Genomic DNA, 13,386 nt, shown 5'->3' with positions numbered 1-13,386 from the left:
AATGCTGCCCTGCATATGACAATGAAAATCATTTTAAACTGCAAAATCCCCTCGAGGTCAGCCTATGTAAAATGGCAGATTAACTATGGGCATGCTATTTTACTATCATTGACTCTCCTCATAGCTTAACTAAATTTTACATTTTCCCCCCAAATAACTCACAAGTAAATACAAACTGAAATGTGACATATTAAAATAGCAATTTATAATGTATTGGGATGAAACTCTAAAATATTAATATTCAAATAATTAGTTATGAGGCAAAATTTATGTATATCTTCTATTTTAAGTATACTACTATTAAATATACTATTATTTACTTTTATATCGAGGATATACATAACAGTGGGTCCAGACAAAATTTTTTTTTATTGTTTTCAGACAAAATTTTTTAAGGGATATATAGGGTGGTTATTTCACCCATATCTAGCAAAAATAAAAATGTTTTTGAAAGTGTCAAATTAATTTTTCCACTTACTATTTTCTATGTGAGTCCTCTTCTGATGCTGTATAATTTTTATTTACAGATTTATGTTTACACTGCTTTCTCCCATTGGAATGCAAGCTCCTTGAGGAAAATCTTTCTTTTCCTTTTTCCCTTTTCTTTATCTTTTTCTTTCTCCTCTCTTCTCCTTTTCCTTTTCTTTTCTCTTGTTTTTTCCTCTCCAATCTTCTCTTCTCTCCCCTTTTTTTCTATATATCTCTGCCCCCTAGTGCAAGGTCTGGCTAATAGCCATTTCTCCATGAATTTTTTTCCATTGAAGTGATTCATTTAGAAGGGAATAATTTCTAATTTTCAATGAAAAATCTTAAATGATACTAAATATTTGAGAAATAAAGGGGAAAGTGACTTTAAGTGAATAGATTATATTACAAGTAACTTTCCACATTAAAACTATAGGCAGACTTATAAGGTCATGAATCTCTACACTTTGAAGTATTTGTGTTTAAATGTTTATTTTATAAGGAAAATTTTATTACACAAAATAATGCATCCAGATTCTAGTTACCTTCCCACTATTTGAGTATACTTAGTTATATGTCACTAATCTAACCACTTAATCTCTCTAAACTTTAGTTCTTTTATAAATCAAAAATTTTCACATCTACAGAACTTAACTTCTCATTTGCCAAGCCAAATTTAAAAAATATGTAAAACTTTATATAAATTAGTTATTATTATTATTATTTTAGAATTTAGATAGAAAAAAAGACTTTATAGACCATTTCATACAACTCTTTCATTTTGTGGCTAAAGAAAAGGAGGAAAGGGGAAAGGACCTATTCAAGGTCACAGAAGGAGAGTAATGCAGTAGCAAGATTGGAACTCCAACTCTTTTGCTTATATACTGCAGCATCTTACCAACTCAAAAAATTATAGAAGATATTCAGAAAATTTAAAGAGTATCAGGCAACAGATTTCAGAGTTTCAGTTAATATGTAAGGCACATTTTTGCAACTTTTGAAGTATAAATTAATTGAAATATAACAATTTAATTATACACTAAAAGGTTTAATGTTTATTTTGCTTCTTTTCTATATAGAAGACCAATTATGTCATTAGTCTTTTTCAAAAATGAGTGATGAAAAACAACAATAAAAACCTACCTATGCATGTAGGAGGGTCGGGCTGCCAGAAGAATCGGTTATTTAGTTGCACACAAGTGATTTTAGTCTGACCTTGAAGCTGATATCCAGGATCACATTGAAAAGTTATGGTATCTCCAGGTTCTCGGCTGTCTCCATAGCGGGTGCCATTTTGAGGCATACCAGGGTCATTGCAAGTGGATGCAATAGATGCTATGAAAAATTAGCAAATAGATTAATATATTTGGATAACATTTACAAAATTTATACTTCTTTATTGGAGCATTTTTTTGATTTACAAGAACATGAAAGTAGTTTGTCCCCCATATGAACACATTCACTAAGAAAGACATTGTTTGTGATATATTCTGGTCAGCTCCCAATGGTGAAACAAACAAGGATAAGAGCCACAATTAATTTTCTTCCTACTTTAAATCAACAAACAAGTTAAAATATATTTCAACATTAAAATCACATATTTGTTTAATGTTTATTTATTTCATAAGTCAGAGTTCACATCACAAATACACAAACTTTTAAGTAATATTTTTACTTGGAGGGAGAACAAGAGAAATTTATTTAGGAACTTCAATCCCAAGTTGCCAACTTAGTAAAGTGATTAATGAATCTGTATTGTTATGAGAAGAGAAATGGTCTTAGGGAAGACCCAAGAAGATTGAATAATAGAAACTCACTTAAACTCCCCCAAGTTCCTCTCCAAACAATTTTACCATATTACCTCAAATCACATTTTGGAGCTCTAGAACCAAAAAGAGGGAGTGAAATGCTTTTCCATACCAAAATAACTTAGAAGGTTGGCAGGAAAGATATATCTCATTGGGATAGTGGTGGTGGACGGTAGAAGTGCAATACAGGCTAGACCTTTGGGGCAGCTGCATTATCAGGACAGCAGCTTCAGCAGCTCTCAGAACACAGTAGGAAATGGGACAACTGGTTAAAAAGAAATTACAAGGAAGTCCTTGCTGGCACTAGGAGCAGAACCCTTTTGTGTTGTCCATATACAGTTCTGGGTTGTAGTCCCAGGATGAAAAAGAATACATGTATCAGAATTTGCAGTTCAAGAATAGGAGTCCTGGTCAAAATTCCAGGGCAGAAAGAAGTTCTTGCAATCTCTGACAGGAGAATGGAGTCCTTTGTCTCAAGGACAGGGCTGAAAAGGACTATTTCTTTCCCAGGGGCAGAAGGAACAAGAACATTTGTAGCAGAGGCTTCAGGGAATAATGAAGTACGTGTGGAGGCTGGGCTATCAGATCACAGGTCAAGAAAGTAGTGACTGCACTTAAACTATACCATTGTGTGAGAACTGAAAACTTTCAGATCCTTAGAAGTGGCTCTGATAACAGCAGAACAAAAGACCTAAAGATGGTACAATACCCCTGGACCCCAGAGGCAGAGTTGAGCTTTATAACTGAAATTTAAAAGTTAAGGAATAGGCTAAAAATGATCAAAAAACAACAATAAAAACCATAGTTACTGTGGAGGCAGGGAAGATCAAGGCACAATCCTTGAAGACAATTCTTTTCAAGGAGAATCAGAGTTAAAAAAAAAGTGAAAAATGAATAAACATGGAAAAATAGGATGAAGATAAATACATAGTATTCATAACTGTGAATATGACTGGAATGAACTACCTCATAAAAGGGAAGCAGACATTCTGTTGTTTACCTTATACACAATTGAAACAGAAAAATCCATTTAAAAAAAATAAGAACCTGAAGTAGAATGTAAGTTTCAGGTGAAGCAAAAAAAACAAAAAACAAAAAACAGTTACAGCAATCATGATCTCAAAGCAAAAAAGCAAAATTAGATCTAATTAACAGAAATTAGTAGGGAAACTACACTTTGCTAAAAGATACAGTTGATAAGGAATTACTATCAATACTTAACATATATATATATATATATATATATATATATATATACACTAAATGATATAGCTTTGATATTCTTAAAGGAAAAGTTAAAAGAGTCACAGGAGGAAGCTAGTGAGAGACCTCAACTTTCCCTTGTCAAAACTTGATAAATCCAACCAAATATAGATCAAAACATGCTTTTTAAACTTTAGTTTTCTTCTCTTGGTTTTTGGTCTGTGTTCTCTTTCACAATGTGGTTAATATGGAAGCATATTTTATATGATTGTACATATATATAATCTCTATCTCTCAAGGGGGGAGGAGAAGATGGGGGTAGGGATGAAAATAATAAAAAGTTGGAGTTTTTTACATATAACTGAGACAATAAAATAAAAAATATTCCTTTTTCTTAAGAGAGATGATATCTGTACATTGTTTTTCCCATTTCAACAGGAGTAACATGTATGGTCGAAATTTCAGGACAGGCAATTGAGAGAAAGAAATGATGATGATTTTTTAGTAGAGTCATCAGCTCTTGACAATGCCCATGCTTAGTCTCAATTCAGGAACATTACTTAACATTTGGTCCCTTTATTGACATTCCATCTTTACCATCAAGTACTTCAGAGGTGAAAGGACTCCAGAAATTAATCCATTCGTGAAAAATGATCCCTTCTAAAATGTCTATTTTGTGATTTTAGGTGAATCCTTTAACTGCTGTAGACCTCTGTTTCTTCATTTGTAAATTGGTTTAAATGATCCCTAAGTCCCTCCAAGTTTTTTGTCTATTATCCTATTATCAACAACCCTTCAAAGAAATTCAATATGAAAACGTAATAACATCAAGAGATAACAACTATGGCTTCAACTAATGTAACTTATGTTTTTTCTATTTCATCAAGCCCCTATTTGTTTCTCTGAAACTTCCACTCATTTGCTTCCAGTTCTGCTCTCAAAATGTCAAAGATTTAGAGGAGACTAAAGTCTAATAGTTCCCTTTCTATGTTATTATCCAGGGAAAACTTTACTTTAATATATCTTTTACATCCATACTCACACACATGCATGTGCGTCTACCTTTCTGCTATTAATGACTTGCATTCCTAATAGAACAAAAATGATATTGGGTCTGGTCTCGCACACAATACATGCCTGTTGAATTGATTTGTTTCAAATCAAGTTTTCATGAGAGACTGTGTTAGGTAGTAAATTATGCTCTGACTTTGGAGACAGGATGACCTGTGTTCAAGTCCTGGCCCTGAAATATCCTAGCTTTTGTAAACTAAGGAAACTCACAAAATCTATATTGTTGCAAAGAAGGTGCTGTTCTGTATGGTTTAGGAAGTTTCTCAGTAGAAGCTTCCAACTCAGATGAAATTACAGATCCAATCCAAAAGAAAAAAAGTTATCACACTTGGAACTCTTCACTTTCTCTTCTTGATCATTTATCAAATGATGGATAGATGATTTTTTTCTTAGATAGTATCTTTTCCTTTGTTTCATTAAAATTTGCACTAGAAATGCTAATTGTATTTTTTTAGGAGAAACAAAAATATAATCTTCATTATCTAATGGTTCAGACTTTACCCTCTGAGAATGGTACCTCATTGGTTGGCAACTTAAAGGAAAAGAGCAGTCTCATATACCTGGAGGATCTAGGTACTATGATTGTTCAGATAAAACAATGTACACAAATGACTATGACAATGTAAATAGAAAAAACAGTCACACTTATAAGTCTACATACACATATACACAAAGAGCAAGAATAGCTCAGAAGAAGAGATATGAGAAGATTCTTCTACCTAACCCCTTTTCAGAGATTACAGGTTCAGAGCTATTTTCCTTAGAATGTATTTTCAAATGTTTGTATATATTTGTCAGTAGTGTATGTTCTTCTTTTATCTCTAAAAAAACAATATTTGTTTTATGGGATAGTTATTCTGGGAAGTGATAGGTAAGGGATTATGGGAGAAGCTAGGGTTCTATTTTTTTAAAAAAGACTAATTAAAACTAATAAATAAATAAAACAATAAATATTAGCACTTCCTTCAGAAGGTTAAGAGGAAGAAAAGAGCAACCTAAGTACAGTGCTTAACAAATCTTAAAGTGCCATTTAAATGCTAGGTATTACTGCTATCATTGTTGTTGTCATTGCTATTGTTTTTGTAGTAATTTGCCTAAGTTTAATGCAAAGTATATAAAAACACATAGAATTTTACATAGGCACCTAGGAAGACATCCTTAAGGGCAAGTATATGTATTTAAGGTCACTAAAACATCAATTACTAAAGCTCAAAAGTGCATATGTTCTCTCTTTTCCCCCTACCCAAACCCACTTCTTTTTTAGTGTTATGACGTAAGAAGAAAGAAAGCTTTTGGGATTATTGTTGGTCAGATTACAAAAGCAATAACAAGACATGAGAAAAACAATTTTAAGCAATGCAGTGGGAAATATTATAGTTTACACTTTGAAATAAGGCCTCATGTTATTTTACTTTTGTTTTTGAGTTGATGGAAAATGTTGCCTGGGAAATGGCAATAAGGCTTATACAGAGAGTAATATGAGAGCTCCCCCCAAAAAGATGCTAAAGTTGGGGTCAGAAATTGCTTTTACACCTTCAGGGTCATAACAAAGTTAGTAGTGAAACATGCACTCATTCTTTTTTTTTTTTTTGAGTATTCATTTTATGTGCTGTAAGATACATTTTATTTTTTTTAAAGCATTTTTTTCTCCATATGGGATTTTGGTGATTCTGAACATCTCTAGATTTTTTTCCATAAAAAAGAAAGCAATAATTTCTGTTGCACCATTCTGGTTTTGCTTTTACCTTAGAAGGGGAACTGAAGTGTCGTGTACAATTGCAAATTCTCACATGATTTCTGGAACAGTTTTGATCATAAAAATGACTTTCAGAAACCCTTGAATATCTTGGGTATATGTCTACACTATTGCTTCAGGAATTCCTTATAGCCTTGATTCACTGTAGTCATGGAGAAAATATACTGAACTGAGTTTAAACATACTAGTCCTACATTTCTTTTTGTAAAAAAATGTGACAAAAACACACAGACAGATGGAATCACACAAAGTATTTCTGGGCATGATTTCCTGGATAATTATAGGTTATGTCTAAAATGTGTGTGTGTGTGTGTGTGTGTGTGTGTGTGTGTTTTACCTAAAATAAATTCAAATGTCAAATATTTCCTTACCTCACTAAAATGAAGAAAAATTATATCATAGGGAGCAAATACTACCAATGACTCAAGTTATTCCATGGTTCACTTGCTGTGTTTTTAGGAAATACATTTAATGATGTAGTTCTAAAGATATCCTTTGATAATGGTAACTGCTTACATTTACCTAGTAATTAAAATTTGTGAGGAAAATACAAACTTATAGAAGATAAAATGGATAATTTTAATTATAGAAAATTAAAGTTTTTTGCATAAATCTAAAAAGCTAAGATTAAAAGGTAAACAATTAGGTATTTTTTTGGGCAGCAAGTTTCTCTGACATATGTGTGATTTTCAAGATAGATAAGGAACTAATTCAAGTTTATTAGAAAAAAAACTCTATTCTCCAATTGATAGTCTAAAGATATGAACAGACAGTTCTCAAGAGGAGAAACTCAGACTATCTATAGCCATATGAAAAATGTACCAAATTACTTAGTAATTAGAAAATGAATATTAAAACAATTTTGAGATTCCACTTCATAACCACTAGAGTAAAAATAGGACACAATATGGAAAATGATAGAGGTAGGCTGTAGTCTATTATATCCCTTTGTAAAAGTTCTACTTGTTTTAATTAATTATATGAACAAATATATTAGACTTAACTCTTCTCAATAGTAGAAAGATCAAAGACAATTCTATAGTACCTATGATGGAAAAATATTATCCATGTTCAGAGAAAGAAGTATGGGGTCTAAATGAAGATCAAAGAATGCTATTTTCAACTTATAAAATTTGTTTTGTGTTTAATGTTTTTTCCCTCCTCTCATGGCTTTATTTCCTTTTTATTCTAATTTTTCTTTCACACCATGACTAATATGAAATATGTTTAACATAGTTATACATTTATAACCTAAATCAGATTGCTTGTTGTCAAAGGGAGGGGAGGGAAATAAGGAAGGGAGAAAAATGTGGAGCTCAAATTCTTAGCAAAAAATGAATGCTCAAAACTATCTTTGCAAAAAGTAGAAGAAATAAATTACATAAAAAAGAAAATATTATTGATTTACTATCAGTTGGTCATGTGTTATCTTTTCTCCCTTAAGGTATTGGGGTACCTTACTTCATATGAAATGATTATGAAATGTAAAGTAACATTTCTGTAAATTGAATTGTATTCTTAAAGAAATTGGGGTTCCATTTTATAGAAGAACTTTATAAAGAATTCTTTGACAAAAGGAAAACATATTTCTAATTTGTGCTTTTTGTAAGATAAGATTTGCTGTTAACTGGTGTTCTTAAAAGAAAGATATTTATTGGGGCAGCTAGGTGACCCTTAGAGTCAGGAGGATCTAAGTTTGAATCTGACCTCGGACATTTTATCCTTACTGTGTGACCTTGGACAAGTCAATTAATCCCATTGTTCCATAAAAACAAAAAAAAATTAAAAAACATGATCATTGATAGATGCTAGAAGTAAATGAACCACTCTGGTTCATCTAAGGGAATCAAAACAATACAGGAGAAAGAACAATGGATTTAGAGTCAAAGAATCTGGGTATGAATCTTGATTGTATTAGAGTCAGAAGGTCACTCTAGAATCTAAGAAATCACTTAAAATCACCCATATCTCAGAGGTAAAGAGACCAATTGAGCTACTGTGGCTTGCCCAAGGTCACACAGGCAGAAAAGAACAGTCAAGATTAAAATCCTTTGATACCAAATGTTAGAGACCTTTCTAGTATACTTCCTTGTTTTTTTTTTCTGTACTAATGTGAGGCCAGATTATAATCTTAGTAGCAAATACACATTTCAAGTTTTTTTTTTAGGTTTTTGCAAGGAAGTGGCTTGCCCAAGGCCACACAGCTAAGTAATTATTAAGTATCTGAGACGGGATTTGAACCCAGGTACTCCTGACTCCAGGGCCGGTGCTTTATCCACTATGCCACCTAGCCACCCCTATACATTTCAACTTTAAAAAGACAATGGTCTTTTCTATATTTTAAAAAATTTATAACTCATCCTTTCCCCTAACTCCCCACCCTCAGTAAAAAATCATTTAGCACAAGATTAATATATTCAAATTTAATCTTTTATAGATTCCTTTTTTTGCATGGACAGTATATAATGGTTTTAATGCAACCACATATTCATCAGATCTTTTAAAATTATCAGTTGGATTTTTGTGGGGATAAAAGATCTTTTGAAAAGAAGAAAACATTTAATGTGTGCTATTGCATCCCCCAAATGTGATCATCCTCTATGTAAAGTAAATTGGGGTTACTTTAAAAGAAAAGCTAAGATAAAAGTTGTCATGAATTAAATGTAGGAATACTTTTGATGAAAGGAAGCAAGCCCAGTTAAAAGTGACACAAATTTATGGTACTTATCTCTGTCCTTTACTCTTCTATTTTAAGTTTCAACAGTTCCTACCTATCTTGGTAAAGAAGTCATTTTTGCAACCCAGGTATGTTTAAAAAGAGTAAGGAAAAAAATTTTCATTTTGTTACTACCCTGAGTCTTTTCAAGGCTTTATTTGGCTTTTCTTCTTCCTTCCTTCAATAGAGTTAGCTCTTTGGTAGGCAAGACACATTAAAATAATTCCAAACAATTCTAAGGCAAGAGATGGTAGTAAAAGGTGAGAGTGAATCATGGGCTGCATGCATCAGTCTAAAGAATTTTGAGTAAGAAGAAGAGAAGATTATTTCAGAAATACTTCCTTTAGGACATTAAAATGTAGATTTTTAAGTGATGGAGATTTTAATATTACTCATATACATACAAAAACACACGAGTAAAAAAAACAGCAAGATTTTTCCCTGTCAAAAACAGAGTACAAAATTGAAGAGGCTTGATGTTGCAAGACATGCTGTTGTATGTCCTTTGTTTTAGTAGACAACCAATGCCATCAAGAAGTGATGTTCTTGGTTTGTACTAGAATTAGATTTAAGTGAAGCAGAACTGAACAAAGTCACATTTCAAGATATATTTAATAAAAGGAGTACTGGTTATGTGTCTGGCCTTCTTCATTAATATATTGCTTTTCTTAAAATTAATTTTCATGTCAAGTCAAAATATTGGGATTTTCTAACTTTCTCAAACAGTTATCTAATGACTGTGATTTGTACTACAAACAGGTAAGTTAAAAGGGAAAAAATGGGAGATGGAAGATATTGAGCAAGAAAAGAGCCCTTCCCCCATTCAGATTGTCCCATTTTTGTGAACTCATCCAACCTTTCTAGAGAGCTATTTGGAACTATGCCAAAAGGGCAACAAAAATGTGCATACCCTTTGACCCAGCAATACCACTACTGAGTCTATACCCTGAAGAGATGAGGAAAAAGGGTAAAAACATTACTTGTACAAAAATATTTATAGCAGCCCTCTTTGTAGTGGCAAAGAATTGGAAATCCAGTAAATGTCCGTCAACTGGGGAATGGCTTAGCAAACTGTGGTATATGTATGTCATGGGACACTATTGTTCTATTAGAAACCAGGAGGGATGGGATTTCAGGGAAACCTGGAGGGATTTTCATGAACTGATGCTGAGTGAGACCAGAAAAACACTGTACACCCTAACAGCAACATGGGAGTGATGTTCAACCTTGAAGGACTTGCTCATTCCATCATGCAACAATTGGGAACAATTTTGGGCTGTCTGCAAAGGAGAATACCATCTATATCCAGATAAGGAGCTGTGGAGTTTGAACAAAGTGCAAGGACAATTCCCTTTAATTTAGGAAAAAAACAGATATCTTATTGTCTGATCTTGTTACCTCTTAGACTTCTCTTTATGGATATGATTTCTCTCTCATCACACCCAATTTGGATCAAGGTACAACATGGAAACAAAGTAAAGACTGACAGAGTGCTTTCTGTGGGGGGGGAGGAGGGAAGCAAGATTGGGGAAAAATGTAAAACTCAAATAATATCTTTAATAAAAATAAATTTAAATTAAAAAAAAAAAACCAAATTGTTCCATTTTGCATTTGAAGGAATGGTGGTTTAGTAGGTTGATTTGTTCCAAAGTCATTCAGATGGTACAGGAGAGAGATGATATTTAAATCCAGATCCTTTATCTCCAGATCATATTCTCTCTGCTATACTTGCTGCTTTCCATCTTAGTTACAAAGGATTTTTCCTGACTTTTGCTTACGGGATCATAGTGGTTCAAAGTTCACCAGTCTGTCCTTATTAGAGAAAAGTTCAATAGCCATCATCACAGTCTATAAGACTAGAACTCAGAAACATTGTAAGTTGACCTGAAAAGTGCAAGTCCAAAATCTGATCAGACAATTTTTTTTTTTTTTTTAGGTTTTTGCAAGGCAAATGGGGTTAAGTGGCTTGCCCAAGGCCATACAGCTAGGTAATTATTAAGTGTCTGAGGCCACATTTGAACTCAGGTTCTCCTGACTCCAGGGCCGGTGCTCTAGCCACTGCGCCACCTAGCTGTCCCCAGACAATACTTTTCAAAAGACACAGAGAACAGCAGAATGACACATCTAGTGGAGGGCAGCAAAGTCTAAGAAAAATAGAAATGTGGGAACAATAAAGATGTGACAAAGTATATCCTATATGACAGACATGATGTCCAGCAAGCCCAGACACAACAGAGAGCCACACTCAGCAGTGAGTAGGCATGACAATATTACCAGATGCTACAGGAGCCCTGGAGCATATTAGATATGTAGTCTCTCCTTCAACATTCCCTCCTGCCCCCCCCCCCCCATCCATGACAAATTTGCTCCAGGTAAGTTTTCCTGCTGTTTATCTCCCACCATACTCATTCACTGGTCCCATGTTCCCTACATGTTTACTTTCACACATGTGACTTTTATAGGTCCAGTCTTCCTACTGACATGTATTTGTGAGGAAGAATGTTACAGATTTATTTGGTAATTGTTTCTTTTGTTTCACGCTATTTTATTAAATAGCATTGTTTTGAACTTGTGATACCCAAGAAAGAATTTACATCTGGAAAGAATTGGAATTTGCATTTAGGATTTTTACTTTGAATCATCTATAGTCAGAGGATCTAAATTTAAAAAACCAAGTCTGATACTTTTTTGTGATCTTAGTCACTTCTCTTTAACCTCAAGATACCTTTGTTTCCACATATGTAAAATGAGAAAGTTGGACAAGAGAATCTCTGGACAACTTTAGAAATATGGTCTGATGATTTTAAGAGCTATGTCCTCCAAATAATTATGAAATGTAGCTAGGACAACCCTAGGAGATCAACTATGGACAATGCTATATGCATTCAGAGAAAGAAAAACAAAACAAAACAAAACAAAAAATCCTACAGAATCTGAATGAACACTACATTCACTTTTTAAAATTTTCTCTTATGTATTTCTTATCTCATGTCTGTCTTAGCAAGTATTGGATTTGAGTAATAAAGCATTTTATTCATAAGTTAGAATAAATAAATCAAATTGAATAATATAATAATTTGTTTTTAATCTCTTTGTTTCTCCATCCTTTAAACTCCAATTAAAAGACAAACTCCTCCAGAATTATTTTATTCTTTTCAATTGTTAAAGACTCCTAACAGTTAGTTTTGTAATTCTCTAAATCATATAAAGTATCATACAGTACTATATATTACAGTTACCTGTCAGTTCTTTTTCCATTACTAATCTGTGAGACAGATGAGAGAAGGGACCTTGTGGCATACCATCTATATATGTTTCCCAATGTTTAGCACAGGGATATGCAAAAGGTAAGTGCTTACTAAATATTTGGTATTTGATTTCTTGTTGGTATGATCATTGATTATTCTTCACTATTTCATTCTTCCTTCTCTATTTTTTCCTCTCCCTGTTCTTTCTCCATTCACCTTTTGTTTCTTTCTTCCTTCATTCTTTCTTTCTATCTCAAGAAAAGAAGTAAAATGCTGTAGAGTCATGGTATTTTGTTTCATCAATGGGAAAAATGGTATAGTATGAAATTAGGAATTCAAGAAGTGATAGTTCAAATCAAAACATGGTTCCATAAGATTCTATATTAAGAGTAGTAACACTGTACTGATGATGTTATTTGAAAATAACATTTAGGGGCAGCTAGGTGGCGTAGTGGATAAAGCACTGGCCTTGGAGTCAGAAGTACCTGGGTTCAAATCCGGTCTCAGACACTTAATAATTACCTAGCTGTGTAGCCTTGGGCAAGCCACTTAACCCCATTTGCCTTGCAAAAAAAAAAACCTAAAAAAAGAAAATGACATTTAAAAATTCTTCTCACTCATTTTTTTCATTTCACAAAATAAAAAAACAATAAGCATAAAGCTTGTATTGATTCATGAGGAGAACAATATGCTGTTTGTTTAGAGACTAAAATTAAGAAAATTCTCCGGGAATATGAATGCTCAGAATGAGCTTGTTCCAAAGAAAATACTTTGAAATGTAAATGTCTAATCATTATGATATTGTGATCATAAATGCAGGAAGGATAATCATTCCTGAACTAAAATTATGTTACATTTTGAATTCCTATTGCCAAGGACAAGAGAGAACCATTATTTTTGCTTTGTGACAATAAGAATATTGAATTACTGAGAAAAAAAAAATCCAACCTTCTCAGTTTAAGCAACCGTGGTATGCTTTGGTCATGTCCTGAAGCAATTCCCACTGACACCTGATCATCATGCACACATGCAAACAAAAAATAATACCTTAAAAGCAATGGAAATAGTGGGAACTTTAGCTAGATGAGAGCAAGAAAAAAATAGTTATAAAAAAGACAT

General features: G+C 33.0%; 1 protein-coding gene across 1 annotated transcript in view; it reads right to left on the bottom strand.

The window, feature by feature from the left end:
• CSMD1 (CUB and Sushi multiple domains 1) overlaps positions 1–13,386 on the bottom strand; it is a 2,413,561-nt gene that overhangs the window by 487,510 nt on the left and 1,912,665 nt on the right. Inside the window, exon 34 of the mRNA XM_074209535.1 lies at positions 1,609–1,800. Within this exon, the coding sequence (XP_074065636.1) occupies positions 1,609–1,800 (192 nt within the window). The remainder of the gene's footprint in view (positions 1–1,608; positions 1,801–13,386) is intronic.

The sequence above is a fragment of the Macrotis lagotis genome, chromosome 1 (assembly GCF_037893015.1).
Source record: "Macrotis lagotis isolate mMagLag1 chromosome 1, bilby.v1.9.chrom.fasta, whole genome shotgun sequence".
In the NCBI taxonomy this organism is placed as follows: domain Eukaryota; kingdom Metazoa; phylum Chordata; class Mammalia; order Peramelemorphia; family Peramelidae; genus Macrotis; species Macrotis lagotis.
This window is presented reverse-complemented; position numbering and strand designations above follow the sequence as displayed.